General features: G+C 34.6%; 1 protein-coding gene across 2 annotated transcripts in view; it reads right to left on the bottom strand.

Moving 5' to 3' along the window:
• Window positions 1–10478: 10478 nt before the first annotated feature.
• The window catches only part of ldlrap1b (low density lipoprotein receptor adaptor protein 1b), a 42995-nt gene continuing 33071 nt past the window's right edge, over window positions 10479–20402 (bottom strand). Inside the window, exons 7-10 of one of the 2 annotated variants that reach the window (XM_037746307.1) lie at window positions 16567–16700; window positions 16130–16164; window positions 13314–13345; window positions 10479–11859 (exon numbers count right to left, since the gene is read on the bottom strand). In XM_037746307.1, the coding sequence (XP_037602235.1) occupies window positions 11813–11859; window positions 13314–13345; window positions 16130–16164; window positions 16567–16700 (248 nt within the window). In that variant the 3' untranslated portion in view covers window positions 10479–11812. The remainder of the gene's footprint in view (window positions 11860–13313; window positions 13346–16129; window positions 16165–16566; window positions 16701–20402) is intronic. The other variant, XM_037746306.1, reaches the window with a different exon arrangement.

Below are 20402 nucleotides of genomic sequence, written 5' to 3' on the forward strand. Positions count from 1 at the left end.
GAAAAGGGCCTATTGATTATCGGTTGTTTGAGTACACTTGATTGTGCGTGCTGTTACAAAGTCAAAAAACGTAACATTAACAGTAAAATGTTAAAATATTTTCAGTCAGACCGACTTCTGTGTGATATTTGCACATGCAACATGCTGAATGTATATGTGCCATAAAATGAACTTTTCACATGGTGATGCACCACCAGCACAATGCTAGCAACCTTAGCTTTTTGGCAGATTGACACAAACTCAAACTTCCCTAAAACATTGACTGCTAAAATATTGTTTCCAAGTTTGTGCAAGAACATAAAAAAGATAACAGTACCATGAAGTACTTAGGATTAGAAGTTCATCAGAGTTCACAAAGAACTAGAATTACAGCCTCGTGGTACATGTATATACTGTACATCCACACACTCAAACACACTTTCTTTAACGCAACGTACATAAGCACATACCACAAACACATTACTAACAGTGAATGGGTAAACAGACAAAAAAAGGAAGTAATACACTGACTGTAACAAACGTTAAATGACTGCATGTTTTTCCATAGAAAAGGGATAAATGTGTTTGTATTGCTTTGGCCTGTTCTGTGAGCAGCCTGCTCGTGTTGTCCTCCTCTGGTCGAGTGGATGCAGAAGCATCAGAGAACCACTAGACTGAACCACGGAGAGGACTTGGGCGCAGGGAGAAGATGAGAAAAACCTTACGGCTGTCACAAATGTCTTGTTTTGTGAATTCTCAGATTTTGAACCACCATCTCTCCTCATTTATTTCCCTTCCTGGTGGAGGCTTCACTTTAGAAAGTGTCTTATTGTGTGAGGAAGTCTGTGTCCTCTTGGTCCCATTTGCCGGGGGACAGGCACTCTTCAGTGTTGAAGTCCTGAGGGTTTACCTCAATGTCCAGGACCTGGGGGTTAGTTCGAAACTCAGTGAGTCTGGAGGAACAGAGGAAAACAGACATCTTATTAACAACTGTCATGATGAAACCTGAGTAGTGACCAAAATTGCTGTTATTACTAGGGCTAGTAGGACAAAGCATGTTGAATTCTTATTATCTTAAGGAAACAGACTCCTTTCAAAACATTTTCATACCCAGGCAAAGCGCTTGTATGTTGTGTTCTTGGACTGCCACTGATTGAGGGTCATTCTTCTTCCATTCCCAAACCGTCTTTGATAAATCCTAAAAGTAAGCACAGATCCAGAGCTGAAACAGGTCTTCCTCAGGATTACTTTAAATCCACACCTCTTCATCGCTATAAAGAAACACAGTGAGAATGATGTACCTGCGAGTGAAATCAGAGGGATGCTGCCACTGTCTGCCATCAGCGCCGTGTGACTGGTCAGCCACATGCGTCATTAGGTTCTGCAGCTCAGTCATGACCCCTTCAGGAAACACAAATGTGCTTTTTATTTATGTAAATATAATCTTGCATTAGTGGTGCATCAAAGCACTGCATTGCTACGAAAATATCCATAGTAGGAAGTCTACCTTGATTTGCTCCATTCTCCTTCATGTGTCTGGTGACAGAACTGACATAGAGCCGCTTCTCACGCTCACAGTCCTTGATCACCGGCCTGAAAAAGACAATATCTCAATACAAGCATACTTAACCAAATTCAGGCATACATGACATCTCATACTTCACACAGTAAACTATAAGTGCAGTGAAAAAAATCCCATGCTCAATAAATATGGGCCCATAGAAAATTATGACACAGAAAGGCAAAACTATTATCAAGGATAAACACAAGGCCCCACTCTGAACCTCCATTCTGTCTTCATACCTTTCATAAAAAACAGCGAGGTTAAAATAACAGCGCAACAACAGTCCCGCCTTGAACAGGCTACAGCTGCCCTTACAACCATTAAGCCATGGTCTAAAAACTTCCACCTTGTGTTTTATATGGTCATACTGCTCCCTCTAGAGGTGACAGACTACTACAGTACCTTTGACTCCTGACACTGATGACGGTCTCAGAACCTCTTTTCTCATCTGGCCTCGGCTTGGTGGGTTTAGTCTTCTCTGGCAGAGGAGGGGCTTCTGTTTCGCCTTTGATGGTGTGCTGATTGAAAAAGCACACAAGTTGTGTGTGGGAAAATATAGTATGCACACTATATTGTACAAAATGAGCTCAGCAAACAAACATGACAGCATGTGTGCATGACCACACCGTCAGTACCTCCTGGTGAAACAGCTTACCTTTACATCAAGGGGTAATGTAGACTCATAGGAAGTGTCTAAAGTGTCTTTAGAAAGTGCTTGTGCCTCATCTAACAAAGCAGGCATGGAGATGGCAAAAGGGGACACGGAGTCCTCTTGTGCAGGGGGGGCTGCAGTAGTCCATGACACACCCAAGGTTCGGGGACACATCCTTTGGACTACAAGGCTTTTTTGCTGGAGTCTCACACCCCTCACTGCAATCCTCAGATTTTCTTTTTTGGACAGAAAGGGGTTTCAAGCAGTTGGCTGAAGGCCTACTGAAAATAGTTTTTGTGGAGGAAATCACTATTTATATCCATATCTGTTGGTCTATTGAAAAAAGAGAAAAAAACACATACTATCAGATCATCAGTTAAAATACCTTCAGAGTAACTTTTAGGCAAAAGAAAACGAAAAAAAAATCAACTAAGGCGAGCGTTATTTTTTTTCTTTAATACTTAATTTTTTGAGGACTGCGTTTGCATTTATTTGCATTCCCTGCAGCATCAGGTGCTCCAATGTTATCTAACATTACTAACAGTTAGTGTTATATTACTAATGTTACAGTTATATCACTAATGTTAACAGTTATATCACTAATGTTAACAGTTATATATTATTACTAATGTTAACAGTTATATTGTTAATGTTAACAGTTATATCACTAATGTTAACAGTTATATATTATTACTAATGTTAACAGATATATATTACTAATGTTAACAGTTATATCACTAATGTTAACAGTTATATCACTAATGTTAACAGTTATATATTATTACTAATGTTAACAGTTATATTACTAATGTTAACAGTTATATATATTACTAATGTTAACAGTTATATTACTAATGTTAACAGTTTATATCACTAATGTTAACAGTTATATCACTAATGTTAACAGTTATATCACTAATGTTAACAGTTATATATTGTACTAATGTTAACAGTTATATCACTAATGTTAACAGTTATTACTAATGTTAACAGTTATATCACTAATGTTAACAGTTATATATTATTACTAATGTTAACAGATTATTATACTAATGTTAACAGTTATATCACTAATGTTAACAGTACATCACTAATGTTAACAGTTATATATTATTACTAATGTTAACAGTTATATATTATTACTATGTTAACAGTTTATATTACTAATGTTAACAGTTATATCACTAATGTTAACAGTTATATCACTAATGTTAACAGTTATATCACTAATGTTAACAGTTATATATTATTACTAATGTTAACAGCTATATCACTAATGTTAACAGTTATTACTAATGTTAACAGTTATATCATAATGTTAACAGTTATATCACTAATGTTAACAGTTATATATATTATCACTAATGTTAAGTTATATATTCTTACTAATGTTAACAGTTATATCACTAATGTTAACAGTTATATATTATTACTAATGTTAACAGTTATATCACTAATGTTAACAGTTATATATTATTATATGTTAACAGTTATATATTATTACTAATGTTAACAGTTATATCACTAATGTTAACAGTTATATATTATTACTAATGTTAACAGTTATATTACTAATGTTAACAGTTATATATTATTACTAATGTTAACAGTTATATTACTAATGTTAACAGTTATATCACTAATGTTAACAGTTATATTACTAATGTTAACAGTTATATCACTAATGTTAACAGTTATATATTATCACTAATGTTAACAGTTATATTACTAACGTTACTAATGTTAACAGTTATATCACTAATGTTAACAGTTATATCACTAATGTTAACAGTTATATTACTAATGTTAACAGTTATATATTATTACTAATGTTAACAGTTATATATTATTACTAATGTTAACAGTTATATCACTAATGTTAACAGTTATATTACTAATGTTAACAGTTATATCACTAATGTTAACAGTTATATATTATTACTAATGTTAACAGTTATATCACTAATGTTAACAGTTATATTACTAATGTTAACAGTTATATCACTAATGTTAACAGTTATATATATTATCACTAATGTTAACAGTTATTATTACTAATGTTAACAGTTATATTATTACTAATGTTAACAGTTATATCACTAATGTTAACAGTTATATATTATCACTAATGTTAACAGTTATATTACTAATGTTAACAGTTATATCACTAATGTTAACAGTTATATATATTACTAATGTTAACAGTTATATATTATTACTAATGTTAACAGTTATATATTATCACTAATGTTACAGTTATATATTATTACTATGTTAACAGTTATATATTATTACTAATGTTAACAGTTATATATTATTACTAATGTTAACAGTTATATTATTTACTAATGTTAACAGTTATATATTATCACTAATGTTAACAGTTATATATTATTACTAATGTTAACAGTTATATATTATTACTAATGTTACAGTTATATATTATCACTAATGTTAACAGTTATATATTATCACTAATGTTAACAGTTATATATTATCACTAATGTTAACAGTTATATATTATTACTAATGTTAACAGTTATATATTATCACTAATGTTAACAGTTATATATTATCACTAATGTTAACAGTTATATATTATACTATGTTAACAGTTATAATATTATCACTAATGTTAACAGTTATATATATACTAATGTTAACAGTTATATATTATTACTAATGTTAACAGTTATATCACTAATGTTAACAGTTATATTACTAATGTTAACAGTTATATCACTATGTTAACAGTTATATATTATTACTAATGTTAACAGTTAATTCAATATTTAACAGTTTATCATTAACTAATGTTAACAGTGAATATCACTAATGTTAACAGTTTATCCAGCGAATGTTAACAGGGTATATATATTATCACTAATGTTTAACAGGTTATATATTATTACTAATGTTCAACAGTTATATTACTAAGATTGGTTACAGTTCTATCACTAATGTTAACAGTTATATCACTAATGTTAACGTTATATCACTATGTTAACAGTTATATTTACTAATGTGTAACAGTTATATATATTATTACTAATGTTAAACAGTTATATGCACTAATGTTAACAGTTATATCACTAATGTTCAACCAGTTATATCACTAATAGGTTAAACAGTTTATATTACTAATGTTAACAGTTATATTACTAATGTAACAGGTATACATTATTACTAATGTTAACAGTATATATTATTACTAATGTAACAGTTATATCACTAATGTTAACAGTTGAGATCACGTATGCTTAACAGTTTATATCACTAATGTTAACAGTTATATACTAATGTAACAGTATATCACTAATGTTAACAGTTATATTACTAATGTTAACAGTTATATATATTACTAATGTTAACAGTTATATTACTAATGTTAACAGTTATATCACTAATGTTAACAGTATATCACTAATGTTAACAGTTATATTACTAATGTTAACAGTTATATTACTAATGTTAACAGTTATATTACTAATGTTAACAGTTATATCACTAATGTTAACAGTTATATATATTATCACTAATGTTAACAGTTATATATTATCACTAATGTTAACAGTTATATATATTATACTAATGTTAACAGTTATATATATTACTAATGTTAACAGTTATATGAATGTTAACAGTTATATTACTAATGTTAACAGTTATATCACTAATGTTAACAGTATATATTATTACTAATGTTAACAGTTATATATTATTACTAATGTTAACAGTTATATTCACTAATTTAACAGTTATATACTAATGTTAACAGTTATATCACTAATGTTAACAGTTATATATTCACTAATGTTAACAGTTTATATCACTAATGTTAAACAGTTATATACTTAATGCTACTAATAAGTTATATCACTAAGTTAAAGTATATTACTAACGTTACTAATGTTAACACGTTATATCACTAATGTTAACAGTTATATCACTAATGTTAACCAGTTTATATTACTAACCTGTTACTAATTAACAGTTATATCTACAATGTTAACAGTTATATCACTAATGTTAACAGTTATATTAACTATGTTACTAATGTTAACAGTTATATCACTATGTTAACAGTTATTACTAACTAATGTAACTATGTTTACTAGTTATATACTAATGTAACGTTATATCACTAATGTTAACAGTTATATTACTAATGTTAACAGTTATATCACTAATGTTAACAGTTATATTACTAATGTTAACAGTTATATCACTAATGTTAACAGTATATATTATTACTAATGTTAACAGTTATATATTATTACTAATGTTAACAGTTATATATTATTACTAATGTTAACAGTTATATATTATACTAATGTTAACAGTTATATATATACTAATGTTAACAGTATATATTATTACTAATGTTAACAGTTATATATTATTACTAATGTTAACAGTTATATATATCACTAATGTTAACAGTTATATATTATCACTAATGTTAACAGTTATATATTATCACTAATGTTAACAGTTATATATTATTACTAATGTTAACAGTTATATATTATCACTAATGTTAACAGTTTATATATTATCACTAATGTTACAGTTATATATATTACTAATGTTAACAGTTATATATTATCACTAATGTTAACAGTTATATATTATTACTAATGTTAACAGTTATATATTATTACTAATGTTAACAGTTTATATCACTAATGTTAACAGTTATATTACTAATGTTAACAGTTTATATCACTAATGTTAACAGTTATATATTATACTAATGTTAACAGTTATATCACTAATGTTAACAGTTATATTACTAATGTTAACAGTTATTCATAATGTTAACAGTTATATCACTAATGTTAACAGTTATATATATATCACTAATGTTAACATATTTATTACTAATGTTAACAGTTATATTACTAATGTTAACAGTTATATCACTAATGTTACAGTTATATCACTAATGTTAAAAGTTATATCACTAATGTTAACAGTTATATTACTAATGTTAACAGTATATATTATCACTAATGTTAACAGTTTATTACTAATTTAACAGTTATATCACTAATGTTAACAGTTATATCACTAATGTTAACAGTTATATATATTACTAATGTTAACAGTTATATTCACTAATGTTAACAGTTATATACTAATGTTAACAGTTATATCACTAATGTTAACAGTTATATATATTACTATGTTAACAGTTATATCACTAATGTTAACAGTTATATTACTAATGTTAACAGTTATATCACTAATGTTAACAGTTATATCACTAATGTTAACAGTTATATTTATTATCACTATGTTAACAGTTATTATTACTAATGTTAACAGTTATATATTATACTAATGTTAACAGTTATATCACTAATGTTAACAGTTATATTTATACTAATGTTAACAGTTTAATTATACTAATGTTAACAGTTATATTACTAATGTAACAGTTATATCACTAATGTTAACAGTTATATCACTAATGTTAACAGTTATATATTATACTAATGTTAACAGTTATATTATACTAATGTTAACAGTTATATATTATCACTAATGTTAACAGTTATATATTATCACTAATGTTAACAGTATATATTATTACTAATGTTAACAGTTATATATTAACTAATGTTAACAGTTATATATTATTACTAATGTTAACAGTTATATATTATTCACTAATGTTAAACAGTTATATATTACTATGTTAACAGTTATATATTATACTAATGTTAACAGTTATATATTATCACTAATGTTAACAGTTATATATTATCACTAATGTTAACAGTTATATATTATTACTAATGTTAACAGTTATATATTATCACTAATGTTAACAGTTATATATTATCACTAATGTTAACAGTTATATATTATACTAATGTTAACAGTTATATATTATTACTAATGTTAACAGTTATATATTATTACTAATGTTAACAGTTATATATTATTACTAATGGTAACAGTTATATCCACTAATGTTAACAGTTTATACTAATGTTAACAGTTATCACTAATGTTAACAGTTATATATTATACTAATGTTAACAGTTATATATTATCACTAATGTTAACAGTTATATTACTAATGTTAACCGTTTATATCACTAATGTTAACAGTTATATCACTAATGTTAACAGTTATATATATTATCACTAATGTTAACAGTTATATATTATTACAATGTTAACAGTTATATACTAATGTTACATATATCACTAATGTTAACAGTATGATCACTAATGTTAACAGTTATATCACTAATGTTAACAGTTATATCACTAATGTTAACAGTTATATTACTAATGTTACTAATGTTAACAGTTATATCACTAATGTTAACAGTTATATTACTAACGTTACTAATGTTAACAGTTATATCACTAATGTTAACAGTTATATTACTAACGTTACTAATGTTAACAGTTATATCACTAATGTTAACAGTTATATTACTAACGTTACTAATGTTAACAGTTATATCACTAATGTTAACAGTTATATCACTAATGTTAACAGTTATATTACTAATGTTACTAATGTTAACAGTTATATCACTAATGTTAACAGTTACATTACTAATGTTAACAGTTATATTACTAATGTTAACAGTTATATCACTAATGTTAACAGTTATATATTGTCACTAATGTTAACAGTTATATCACTAATGTTAACAGTTATATCACTAATGTTAACAGTTATATATTGTCACTAATGTTAACAGTTATATCACTAATGTTAACAGTTATATTACTAATGTTAACAGTTATATATTATCACTAATGTTAACAGTTATATTACTAATGTTAACAGTTATATCACTAATGTTAACAGTTATATATTGTCACTAATGTTAACAGTTATATCACTAATGTTAACAGTTATATTACTAATGTTAACAGTTATATCACTAATGTTAACAGTTATATTACTAATGTTAAGTTAATACTAATGTTAAAAGTTGGACACAATGTGTATTTTCCTCACTAGTTAATGTTAAATTCAGAGACACTGTTGTTATTTATAGAACAAAGTTAATCATTTCAGAGACGGCTACATTAGGCTAGCTCCCCCTTAGCTTAGCATGAACTTCATAGTTAGCTAACGTTAGCTAAAGCAGCAACATGTAGCTAAGCTAACACGCTTTGATGGAAACAAACAAGTTGCTCTTAGTGAAGATGGAAGTTTATAAACGTCACTTTAAATGTAGCTTAACCAGATAATGATACAGTTTATAAAAGCTGTTAGTGAACATTGAAGGAGACTCCTGAAGGGAGGAGAGCTTGAAGACACTAATGATAATGCTAATAGCTAGCTTCGTTAGCATTACTAATAACTTGGGAGGACTAAAAGTTAAACGGTAACTTGAGTTAACTACACTGATACCAGCATCAACTGTATTCATCATTACTGGTCTACCAACATGTGACAGCACTAGAACAGACTCACCTCTAGAAACACACCGACCAGCTACCTGCTGCTGCTAACACACCTGCAGTCTCTCGGCCACGTGCACAGGTACTAGCTACTGGAACGTGCACACCTGGTTAAATAGAGGTCACTGATCAAGTTCACTCTTTGATCTGAAGTGTACTAGTGATGGGAGTTCCGGCTCTTTTTAGTGAGCCAGATCATTTGGCTCAGCTCACTAAGAGTCGGCTCTTTCGGCTCCCAAACGACTCTTCATTTTACCTCTTCTTCCTTTTCATAATTCAGCCAAATTTAGCTTAAGCTGTTTTGACCTATGATTAGTGTGTGTGCACATATATCACTTAAATTATTCAATATAATTATACTAAACCTTATAATTTCCAGAATACCATAATTTTACATGCTGCTTCACCGACTGTCACTCATCTTTTCTGCTATTCGCGCACAGCACTCCTCTCTCTCTTTTTTCTCATCTGCTCCCTCCTGTTCTGTACCTGTAGATCGTCAGCGCCCCTCCCTGCCTGATGGTACATCCTTGTCTCTCATCACCTGATTGTTCGCACTGACGTCATTAACACAACATTCAGTCAGTCAGTGCATGGAGTGTGCATGGCGCGCAGAGGATCGTCCTATCATTCTGCCTGAATTAATTAAAGAAGAAAAAGAAACCACTTAAAAGTTTGCGACCCACACATCACTAAAGTGAAGGTCTACTGCTTTGTTGTTGTTTAATGTTGTTAGTTAGGCTCTTCATGAGAATGGAACATACCTACGGACATACAGATGGACAGACATAATGCCTTATAAAACCAATTAGATTTTGGAATAAATATCACACATACACTGTTTTTTGTTTTTTTTATTGAATTTTATGTAAATTAATGAATTAAATTAAATTCATACATAAACAAATGCCAAAAATAACACTGGGAACCCTTCCCGGAAAATATAGTAAACTAGTCAATGCAACAATATAATTTAACATACAGTGGTAGAGTGCCTATAAACACATTCACCCTCCGTGGACTTCATGTTTTACTTTTTCAACTATGAATCACGGTTGATTAATATTAAAAAAAGACTCATGTTAAAGTGAAAACAAAACAATTCTGACTTGCTTCCACTTTCCCATCCCAGTCCTGTCCATGAGCCAGAGTAAGAATTATGACTGGCTTTAGTTTGAAACTTGGTGCCATTAAAAGAATTAATCCACTGTGATTGAAAGTTATAAAACAATGAAACACTGAAAAGAGTGAATAGAGGCACTGCATATAAGCCTGAATAATGATGCTTATTGACGTTAAATTCCCTTACATTAAATATGTGCTTTTGAATGTGGATGAATGCTGAGTGCAAAAATAGATTTTGCATTAGAAAAAAAAAAATAAGATTGTCATTTTGTTCTCATCCATTTTTCACACAAACACTCTTTGACCAAAGCATACACACATTTTTTTAAAGCTTTTGTTACCCAACAAAAAGTTGAATCCACATAGGTAGTAACTCTATTGTTTTGTCCAATACTGGAACTGGTGGCCTTCAACCAGTGACTTTTCCCTCTAATCCAGTTACAGTTCTCCATCTCTATGTAAATAACATATGTGACAGAACCCTTGTTGACCTTTACCTCACGTAAACGACCCGTTCAAAACATATCATACCTCTCACTTTGTACATGTATATACTGTACACCCACACACTCACACACACTTTCTTTAACGCAATGTATACAAGCACATACCACAAACACATTACTAACAGTGAATGGGTAAACAGACACAAAAAGGAAATAATACACTGACTGTAACAAACGTTAAATGACTGCATGTTTTTCCATAGAAAAGGGATAAATGTGTTTGTATTGCTTTGGCCTGTTCTGTGAGCAGCCTGCTCGTGTTGTCCTCCTCTGGTCGTGTGGATGCAGAAGCATCCGAGAGCCACTAGACTGAACCACGGAGAGGACTTGGCAGCAGGGAGAAGATGAGGAAAAACCTTACGGATGTCACAAATGTCTTGTTTTCCTCACTTCTTCAGTTTCCAACCACCATCTCTCCTCATTTATTTCCCTTCCTGGTGGAGGCTTCACTTTAGAAAGTGTCTTATTGTGTGGGGAAGTCTGTGTCCTCTTGGTCCCATTTGCCAGAGGACAGGCACTCTTCAGTGTTGAAGTCCTGAGGGTTTACCCCAATGTCCAGGACCTGGGGGTTAGTGCGAGACTCAGCGAGTCTGGAGGAACAGAGGAAAACAGACATCTTATTAGAAACTGTCATGATGAAACCTGAGAAGTGACCAAACTAGGGCTGTCAAAGTTGACGCATATCCGTTTTAACGCCACTAATTTCTTTAACGCAATTGATCTTTCAGAGGTTTTAGCTCAGTTTTAAAGGTAGAGTGAAGGTACTCGCATCATATGAAACTAGAAAAACCTAAGGAATATGTACTAGATATGAGCTTGTTCCGAAGGAGGCTAAATAACGCTCCAAACTTAAACTAAATATTGGCGAGGAAAAACTGGCATGTCCATTCTCAAAGGGGTCCCTTGACCTCTGACCTCAAGATATGTGAATGAAAATGGGTTCTATGGGTACCCAAAAGTCTCCCTTTTACAGACAATACACTTTATGATAATCACATGCAGTTTGGGGAAAAGTCACAGCCAAGTCAGCACACTGAAACACTGACAGCTATTGCTGCCTGTTGGGCTTGAGTTTGCCATGTTATGATTTGAGCATATTGTTTTTATGCTAAATGCAGTACCTGTGAGGGTTTCTGGACAATATTTGTTATTGTTTTATGTTGTTAATTGATTTCCAATAATAAATATATACATACATTTGCATTAAGCAAGCATGTCTGTCCACTCCCATGTTGATAAGAGTATTAAATTCATGACAAATCTCCCTTTAAGGTACATTTTGAACAGATAAAAAAATGTGCGATTAATTTGCGATCAATCCCATTTAACTATGGACAATCATGCAATTAATCACGATTAAATATTATAATCGATTGACAGCCCTAATTATTACTATTGACAATTCATTACATTTAAAAAGCTTGTGAACAACTTGTGAACAATGGTAAGTACAGTGTGTACAGAAAGTATGGACACAAACATGACTAATAAACATAGTGGCAAACCTATTTGTAATTAAAAGAATCATGATTTTAAAAATAAAAATAATAATAAAATTCCCCTTTTGTGAACTAATCATGACAACCCAATATGAGACCGACCCTAAAATGCCTATTTAAACACAAACATGTTAGACCTCCATGTGAACACGCAGTGTTTTTCATTCACCTCGACATTTCTCATTGGGTGTCATGGCACTAACAGAGCAAAGCAAAAGCTGATGGATGTGAGACGGAGACACATAACACACTTGTGATGAAGACGTGGACACACTACATCAGGTTCTGTGGCAGTGAAACGTGTCTCATGAAGCTCAGGGATGGATCAAACTGTGGAGTGACAATGAGGAGTTTTCCCCCCTTGATGTATCTCTAATTATAATCATACAAGACTTGTTAATGGTAAAAGAAAGCGTGAAACTACATGAGTCTTAATCGATCTGGATGAACACTGATATCCAGGAAGATGAGCGGGCTTGAATAGTGGGTTGACTAGGGGGAGAATGAGGTGGAGGATCACTAGATCCAGTGAATGACATCGTTACCTGAGTAGGTTTCAAAGCTATCCAGACTGCGGCTGGGGGTGCAAAGGAAACATCACAAGTCAGCCAACAATGAAACTATTCTGAACAGCCTCATAATAAAGTGAGTGGATACATTTATGTGGCCACAGTGTGACTTTATGCCCGATTGTTTATGCTTTAACACGAGGCCATAACATTGGGGTTAACCGGAATTAGAAAACGGGACCGTTTTGCCTCAATCACTGCCAGACTGAAAACACATGCACATCAAACTGACTTTTTCCTCTCTATGATTAACAGACACTTAAAGGGGACATATAATGCTCATTTCCAGGTTCATACTTGTATTTTGGGTTTCTACTAGAACATGTTTACATGTTTTAATGTTCAAAAAACACATACTTTTTCGTCATACTGTCTGACTGAATATACCTGTATTCACCCTCTGTCTGAAACCATAGACTGTATATAAGAAGTAGACGTAAACCAAACACTGAATAAGACATTTTTAGGCGACCCTAAAGGTTATAATTAGCTTTCAAGAACAAACTGTGAAAGGGTTAAAGTTGTAAGACGAAAACACGGACAAATCGTGGTAGCAACCTGTCAATCACAAGGTAGCCCCGCCCTAAAGCGTACCCTGCTTTATGGTCTATTTGACTCTAAAAGAGTCAAGAGTAGAAAGTTTAAGGCACTTCCACATTGGCTTCACTTTTCAGACCCAGAGGTTGCCCACTGGTTTTTACTATGTTCACATGCTTTAAAAGTAAAATAAACCACATTATTTTTCTCATACTGTCTGTCTGAATATACCCGTATTCACCCTCTGTCTGAAACGCTCCGTTTTAGTGCCTTTCCCTTTAAGTCACCCTCCCAAAAAGCCCAGTCTGTTCTGACTGGCTTGCGAGAAAAATATGATGCACCTTTGCAAAGGTAGTTCTCAAGCTGTGGGTGATATATTCTAACGTGCCTGTATGTGACATGGGAAGGCGAGCCAAATCTGAATGGCTTGTTGAATCACATTATTTCTGATCCAGGCAGCCCACAAAAAAACTGCCTGGTTTAATTATTATTAATTTCACAGTTTGTGGGTTGGTAGACGATCCAGATACCCAAATGTATGTGGGAAAGCACTGAAAAGGTGAGTTTTATATGATATGTCCCCTTTGAGAGGCTTTAACATTTAACTTTAACAGTGACCAACACTCCACAGCCAGCAGATGGCAGTGCAGTCTCTCAAATAGCAATAAAAATGATTTCAACACATGAATTTATCTGCAACTCGTAGCCAAAAGTACAGAAAGAAAACATCTCATCTAAGAGAATTTAAACACCGCTCATCAAAAATAAACAGGAATTAAAGTGAAGAACGGCCTCGTTGAACCTCAGAATTAAAACTTTGTTGTTGCAGTAAAGGAGCAGTTGCTTTTTATGATGCCTGTTACATGATCTCTATTTTATTGGGAGGGAGAGGAGGCCCTGGTGCCTGTGATGTTTACATAATGAGTACTTTGATAAAAATTTATGAGTGCATAATCTGTCAGTAGGCGTAAAGAATAAAAAAAAACAATCCCTCCCAGTTTCAAAGTAGCCGTATATGATGCATGTGTTTCTAAAGTTTAATATAACTTACACTCTCTGACCGCAGATCTCTGTTGTTTTTTTTATCTGAAACAGTATTGTGGAGGAGCTTACTCGAGGCACGTTTATGTTCCACAACTATCAATTAGTCTGGAGCTTATTTCAATCCTCACGCAAAATTGTATGTGCCACACGCTAACTATCAGGTACCATCATTCTGTAATATTCTCATTCACAGAGTCCTGAATTGCCTCCTCTCTGACCCCAACGTCACCCAGTAAAATCAGCTTCTTCTGACGGACAAGGACGTCAACGTGGTCCTCGGGCCCGCTGACTTTCCTTCAATTACAGAAATCTACACGTGGATGCATCTGTGCTTACGCCGGGAGCATCCTCATTAAATCACAGCGCGGGAGATAAACGGCGTCAGGGTGTAATTACAGTGTGTGCAGACAAATAATCATCTGATAACGCAGCTAAAATGGCCTCTTAGCGCTTGATTACAGGGACCGCGGAGCCCATTCTGCCTTTCACTAAATGAAAGCGAGAGAATCGGAAGCCCGCTGTTCAATTAGCAGAGGGAATGAAAGGCAGGGCCGAAGGAAATAAATGCACTAATAAAGTGTTGAATGAGTCCGAAACAAATGTCTGTAAACGGTTGCGGCGTGCGACCTGAGAGCAGACCACCACGGCTTATCGGAGTGTGCTGCTGATTCAGACTAAATTGAAACGTTAATCACAGTGGACTCCATTCAGATAAGTTTGATGACAGCATAGGAAGAGTTTAAGCAATTCCAATAGAGCATAGACAATGGAATTTCCTGTCAACCATGAACCTGCAAATTATGAGACCTGACCTTTATCCTCACTCAAAAGAGAAATACCCCGCACAATAAGTTACTTTCCTGTGGGTTTGTGATATAAATACCGAGCAATGTGTCCCTTAGCCGCACTCAACTGTAATCACAGGCTTTTTTGAGCTCATGTGAAATCAGTATGTGGGCCTGAGATGATGGTAAACGGAGCCTACAAAAGCAGCACGACTCAGGGCGGGTGGCGGCTGCGTCAGGGACTGTAAACTGAGCCCGTCTCCTGCCCGTGGGAGCGCACCGGGGTGAACCGAGCAGAGGGAGAGGCAGCGATTATTGCTAGAGCAGCCCAAACCGCAGGTAGCTATTTCTAGCACGGCAGCCTGCGTGGCTGTTTGGCAGAGCGCCGGGCCTTGAGGGAAAACCCAAATCCACACTGGTTCTCACCTTGAGAAAGCTTCGTCCAGACCGTCCTCCAACTCCTGCCACACAGAACATACACACATTGGTTATAAAATGTCTTAAGAGATGATAAGTAACAGTGTTTATTCATGAGATGTTAATGCATTCGCCCACACATGTACACAGTCACCTCTCGCCACTTTTCTCACGTGGTCTTGGGAGGTTAAACTAGGCTACTCGCAGCCCACACCCTCTCCAGCTATGTGGCCATTTGATAAGGCCCCCTTCTGTTCAATAGGCTATTGTCTGACTCTGTGTAGCAGCTGTACAACTGTAGAATCCACTTCTTTGAATAAAACAGGTAGAGTACATCACTGGGAACTAATTAATCAGTTTTTCCAGCATGGCATTCTTCTCTTCACTCTTCTCTTATCAAGCCTGAACAGCTGAAACTTACGGACCAGCCTGATTCTTGTCCTTACCCATACAGTATTGTTGTTCTCTGAGGCGCGATTATGCGCCATAAAGGGATCCGAGTCGGTCTGCTTTGTTCCTGAGTGGACCAGCGCCACGTTGGCTCCCTCTGCCAAATCCAGAAGTTTTGCTGTGGCTACCTCTGTAATACAAAACAAACACGTTTGATAAATTAAAAAGGCAGAATGAGGAGGATTTCCCTTAAAAAACCATGTAAAAAAATATAAAATATTCCCTCTCAAACATCACTTATGACCCACTAGAAGTGTGTGTTGATGTCTGTATCTGCAGTGACCCTGCCCTCTGTCTGGAATTTATTATTTTGCTGTGTTCAGGACGTTTCTGTGCGTCAACCTCAGGGGGAACACCGCCCAAATTAAGAATTCCAATATGTTATTTCCACTGCTGAGGAAAGTTCAATTAATAATGTGTGAAAAATGAGCTTCTATCTCTAAAAGCCAGAAACCAGAGAAGTAAGTAACTTGTGATGTCATCGGGTATAAAGTCTGGAGCTGCTTAGACAATGAATGGGGGACTGATTCTGTACCCAAATGAGTTTTATTCTATTGTAGTGTTGTCAGTAGTGAAACAGAAAATGTAGCCATATACTCAGATCCTTCCCCTGGGTGCTCTCAGTGTCATCTAGAACATCCCTCCCATTCATTGTCTATGGAACAGCTCCATATTTTATACCCGATGACTTCACAAGTTTGAGTTTTAGCACTCTCGCTTTTGGATTTGGGAGAGAGTCGTTCATGTTTCTAAACATTTTGGACCGTTTTAGACCATAGGAATAAGATGTACCAATTTTGAAAATGAGCGTAGCGTTCCCCATTAACCATTTGATAGGATCCTGTGATTATAATACTGTACACAGCATGCACAAAGTCTAAGACGCCTCGCTATTGGTTATGGTCCATTTTTTCTTATTAAGCCTCTAATGTATCTCACTGATGCAGCCATCTGTGGATTGTCACATATGATAAGTGAGCATGGAGTAACCCCCTGACTTGCACGCCTGACCATGGTGACACCACTGATGTGTAATGGGATTGGCTTCTAATGGCCTTGCCTGATGATTAATGTGTGTCAATAATGTGTGTCAACACTAATTTCTGTCTAGTCTAATGTTGTCCCCTAGAGAACAGTGAAAGCTCAATGACACTTCTAATGCCAGCACAACTCAACTCTTCTAGGCTGAAACTTAAAACCCTCAAATGACCGTTTCCCTATTTTCTATGTTCCCTCAAAAGAGAGGCTCACATACAAGTGAGTCAGCGCATAATAGCAATTCCCTTCGACTTGTCCTCTCTGTCAACACTGGCTCAAAAGGCATTGAGGGTATTCTGCTGTTATGAAGAAGGAGTTATTGGCTGTCATTCATGGGGAAAGAGAGGGGGAGATCAAGACTCATCTGGTGGTAATATCCCAAAGTGAACAGCTTAGACATTTATTAAAGGTGCTAAATGCGAAATTGGGAGCATATCTATATCTACGGCTCTCAACATGGAAACAGATGAGCTGGCCGATCGTAGCTAACGGTGCTAACGACGCTAACAGTGAAAACTACGGCAACAGTGCTGACGGAGCTAACAGTGTTAACCTGTAACCTAACCTGTATCAGCTGTAACCGCCGTATGAGAACAGTGCAGAGTGGCGGACGTGAGCTGGCTAGTGGGGCACGCTCACATGCACTAAAATGCACGCGCTGGCAAGTCAACAAAGCACAAAGGAGCTCGGATTACAATGCACACACAGGGAGAGTGACTTCATTCTCTGCTCAGGTAGACATTATTCCTCTAAATCTTTATACAGTGAATAGTTGTTTGCTGCTATGTTAAAATATTGCTCTGGATATTGTATAGAGAACCTTTAACTAGAGCTACAACGATTGGTTGATTAATCAATAAAAAAAAAAAGAATCAGCCAAACTATTTTGATAACCGGTTATAAGTGTTTCTGTAATTTTTCAAGCAAAAATGCCAAATATTTGCCATATTTTACTCACTGACTATGAAAACATCATACATTTAGAAAGAAAATTTTGTACATTTTGTAGCCTACATTTTAAGTTTCAAGTTAAATGCATCAATCTTGTGCACTTTGAGAGCAAAATGAAGGGGCCAGATCTATGAAGATTTTGTGTTCTAGTAAACATTTAAACATAAACACATTGTACAGTATATATATGAATGGGGATGACACGGCAAAAAAGTCACACCCACTAGGCATGGTAAACGAGATGGGGTCCAGGCGAAAGTGCACCGCTGTAAAGGATAGCGGAGTGTTGGATTTACAACACGAGACAAAACAAGAGTGTAATTGCGAAACCGAATGCAGCACAATAATCGTTTTATGTTGATTATCTTGTTTACATATCGTTGAAAGCCAAAATCATGATTGAAATTGAACTTTGATCAGTTGCCTTATATGAAAGTAAATGAAATATCTTTCACTTTTGGACTGTTGGTCGGACAAAACAATGTGAAGATGTCACTTTGGACTCGGGCAAATTATGGAGAGCATTTTTCACTATTTTTTTTTATTTTATAGACTAAATGACTAATCAATTAATTGAGAAAATAACCAGCAGATTAGTCCTACATTTAACCCCGAGAAGAGGAGAAGACTGAGAAACAATGATCAGTATCAAGCAGGCTAAATCCCCGAACAATCAGGGTGACACAGGAAGAAGTGGCATTTGTGTTGTGTAGCCACTGTAAAAGGGCCTGGCGCCGGGAGAGAGCAGAGGGTATCATGTCTCATAAATAAAGCTGACTCACCTCTGACAACGGCACTGATCCCGAGAGTCTCTCTGACACAGTGCCGTGCCATTTGATCAGCCAAAGTGAAGGGTACATAAATGTAACCTTCTCATAGCTCTAAAGCCCCGCTGTCCCCAATCACTGCTTTAGGGCTGGCGCTGAAAACCTCTGGCAGGACGGAAACGCTCGGCCGGTTTTAAAAGGCACTCAGAAGCTTCTACCGTGCATCACTCTGCTGTGCAATTACGGCAATTTGCTTTACAGAAATACAGTCCGCTGGCAGCCAAATGACCCACTGAATGGTCAGCGGGATAATCTTTAGTCCAAAATGTACACCAAGCCTCTGTGTTGCCAGAATCGGATTCCAAGTCCTACTTTGTTGAGTCTTCTCACAAGGGATCAGCCTTTAAACCTGTGTTGGCCAAACACATTCAGGCCCACAGCCCCAAATAAAGTGTGAGCAGATTAAGAGAGATCTCTCTCTGGCTGGAGGCCATCTGGCTGGGCAAGAGGCCGGGGGGGTTAAGCCATAGGCCATATATGCCATATAGGTGGTCGCCTAGGGCGCCACCTTCTGGGGGGGGGCTGGTTGGCACCCTTCCTCATTTTCTGCATTGAGGTAACAAATGAACAAATAAATAAATAAATAAATAAATACATTTTTCACCTCTGTAACTCTCGCTGTAGTGAAACTGACTAAACACTTTTAAGCCAACAATATCAGGGACCAATTGTTTATTTATATTATAATAAATACAGTTATTTATGAAAATTTAAAAATCTGATTTTCGCCTAGGGCGCCAAAAGGGCTAGAGCCAGCAGTGGCAAGAGAAGCAAGCTCAGTACAAAGCTGACGTTTTCAGATGTTGTTGGAGCTGCCTGCTAAAAAATGTCTGCCTCTCCCGAACTGAAACCTCCAGTACCAAGAGGATCAATACAGCTGCCACTTATAAAGTGTGACAGGAAAAAGGCACGCACAAAACAGACGAACGCAGAGAAAGCATTATGGGGAATAAGTGAACAGCCATTGTGCCTCAGGCAACAGGATGCTCCTCATCTCATTGTATCTTGGCTGTGGA

The sequence above is a fragment of the Sebastes umbrosus genome, chromosome 16, assembly GCF_015220745.1.
Source record: "Sebastes umbrosus isolate fSebUmb1 chromosome 16, fSebUmb1.pri, whole genome shotgun sequence".
NCBI classification, from domain to species: Eukaryota; Metazoa; Chordata; class Actinopteri; order Perciformes; family Sebastidae; genus Sebastes; species Sebastes umbrosus.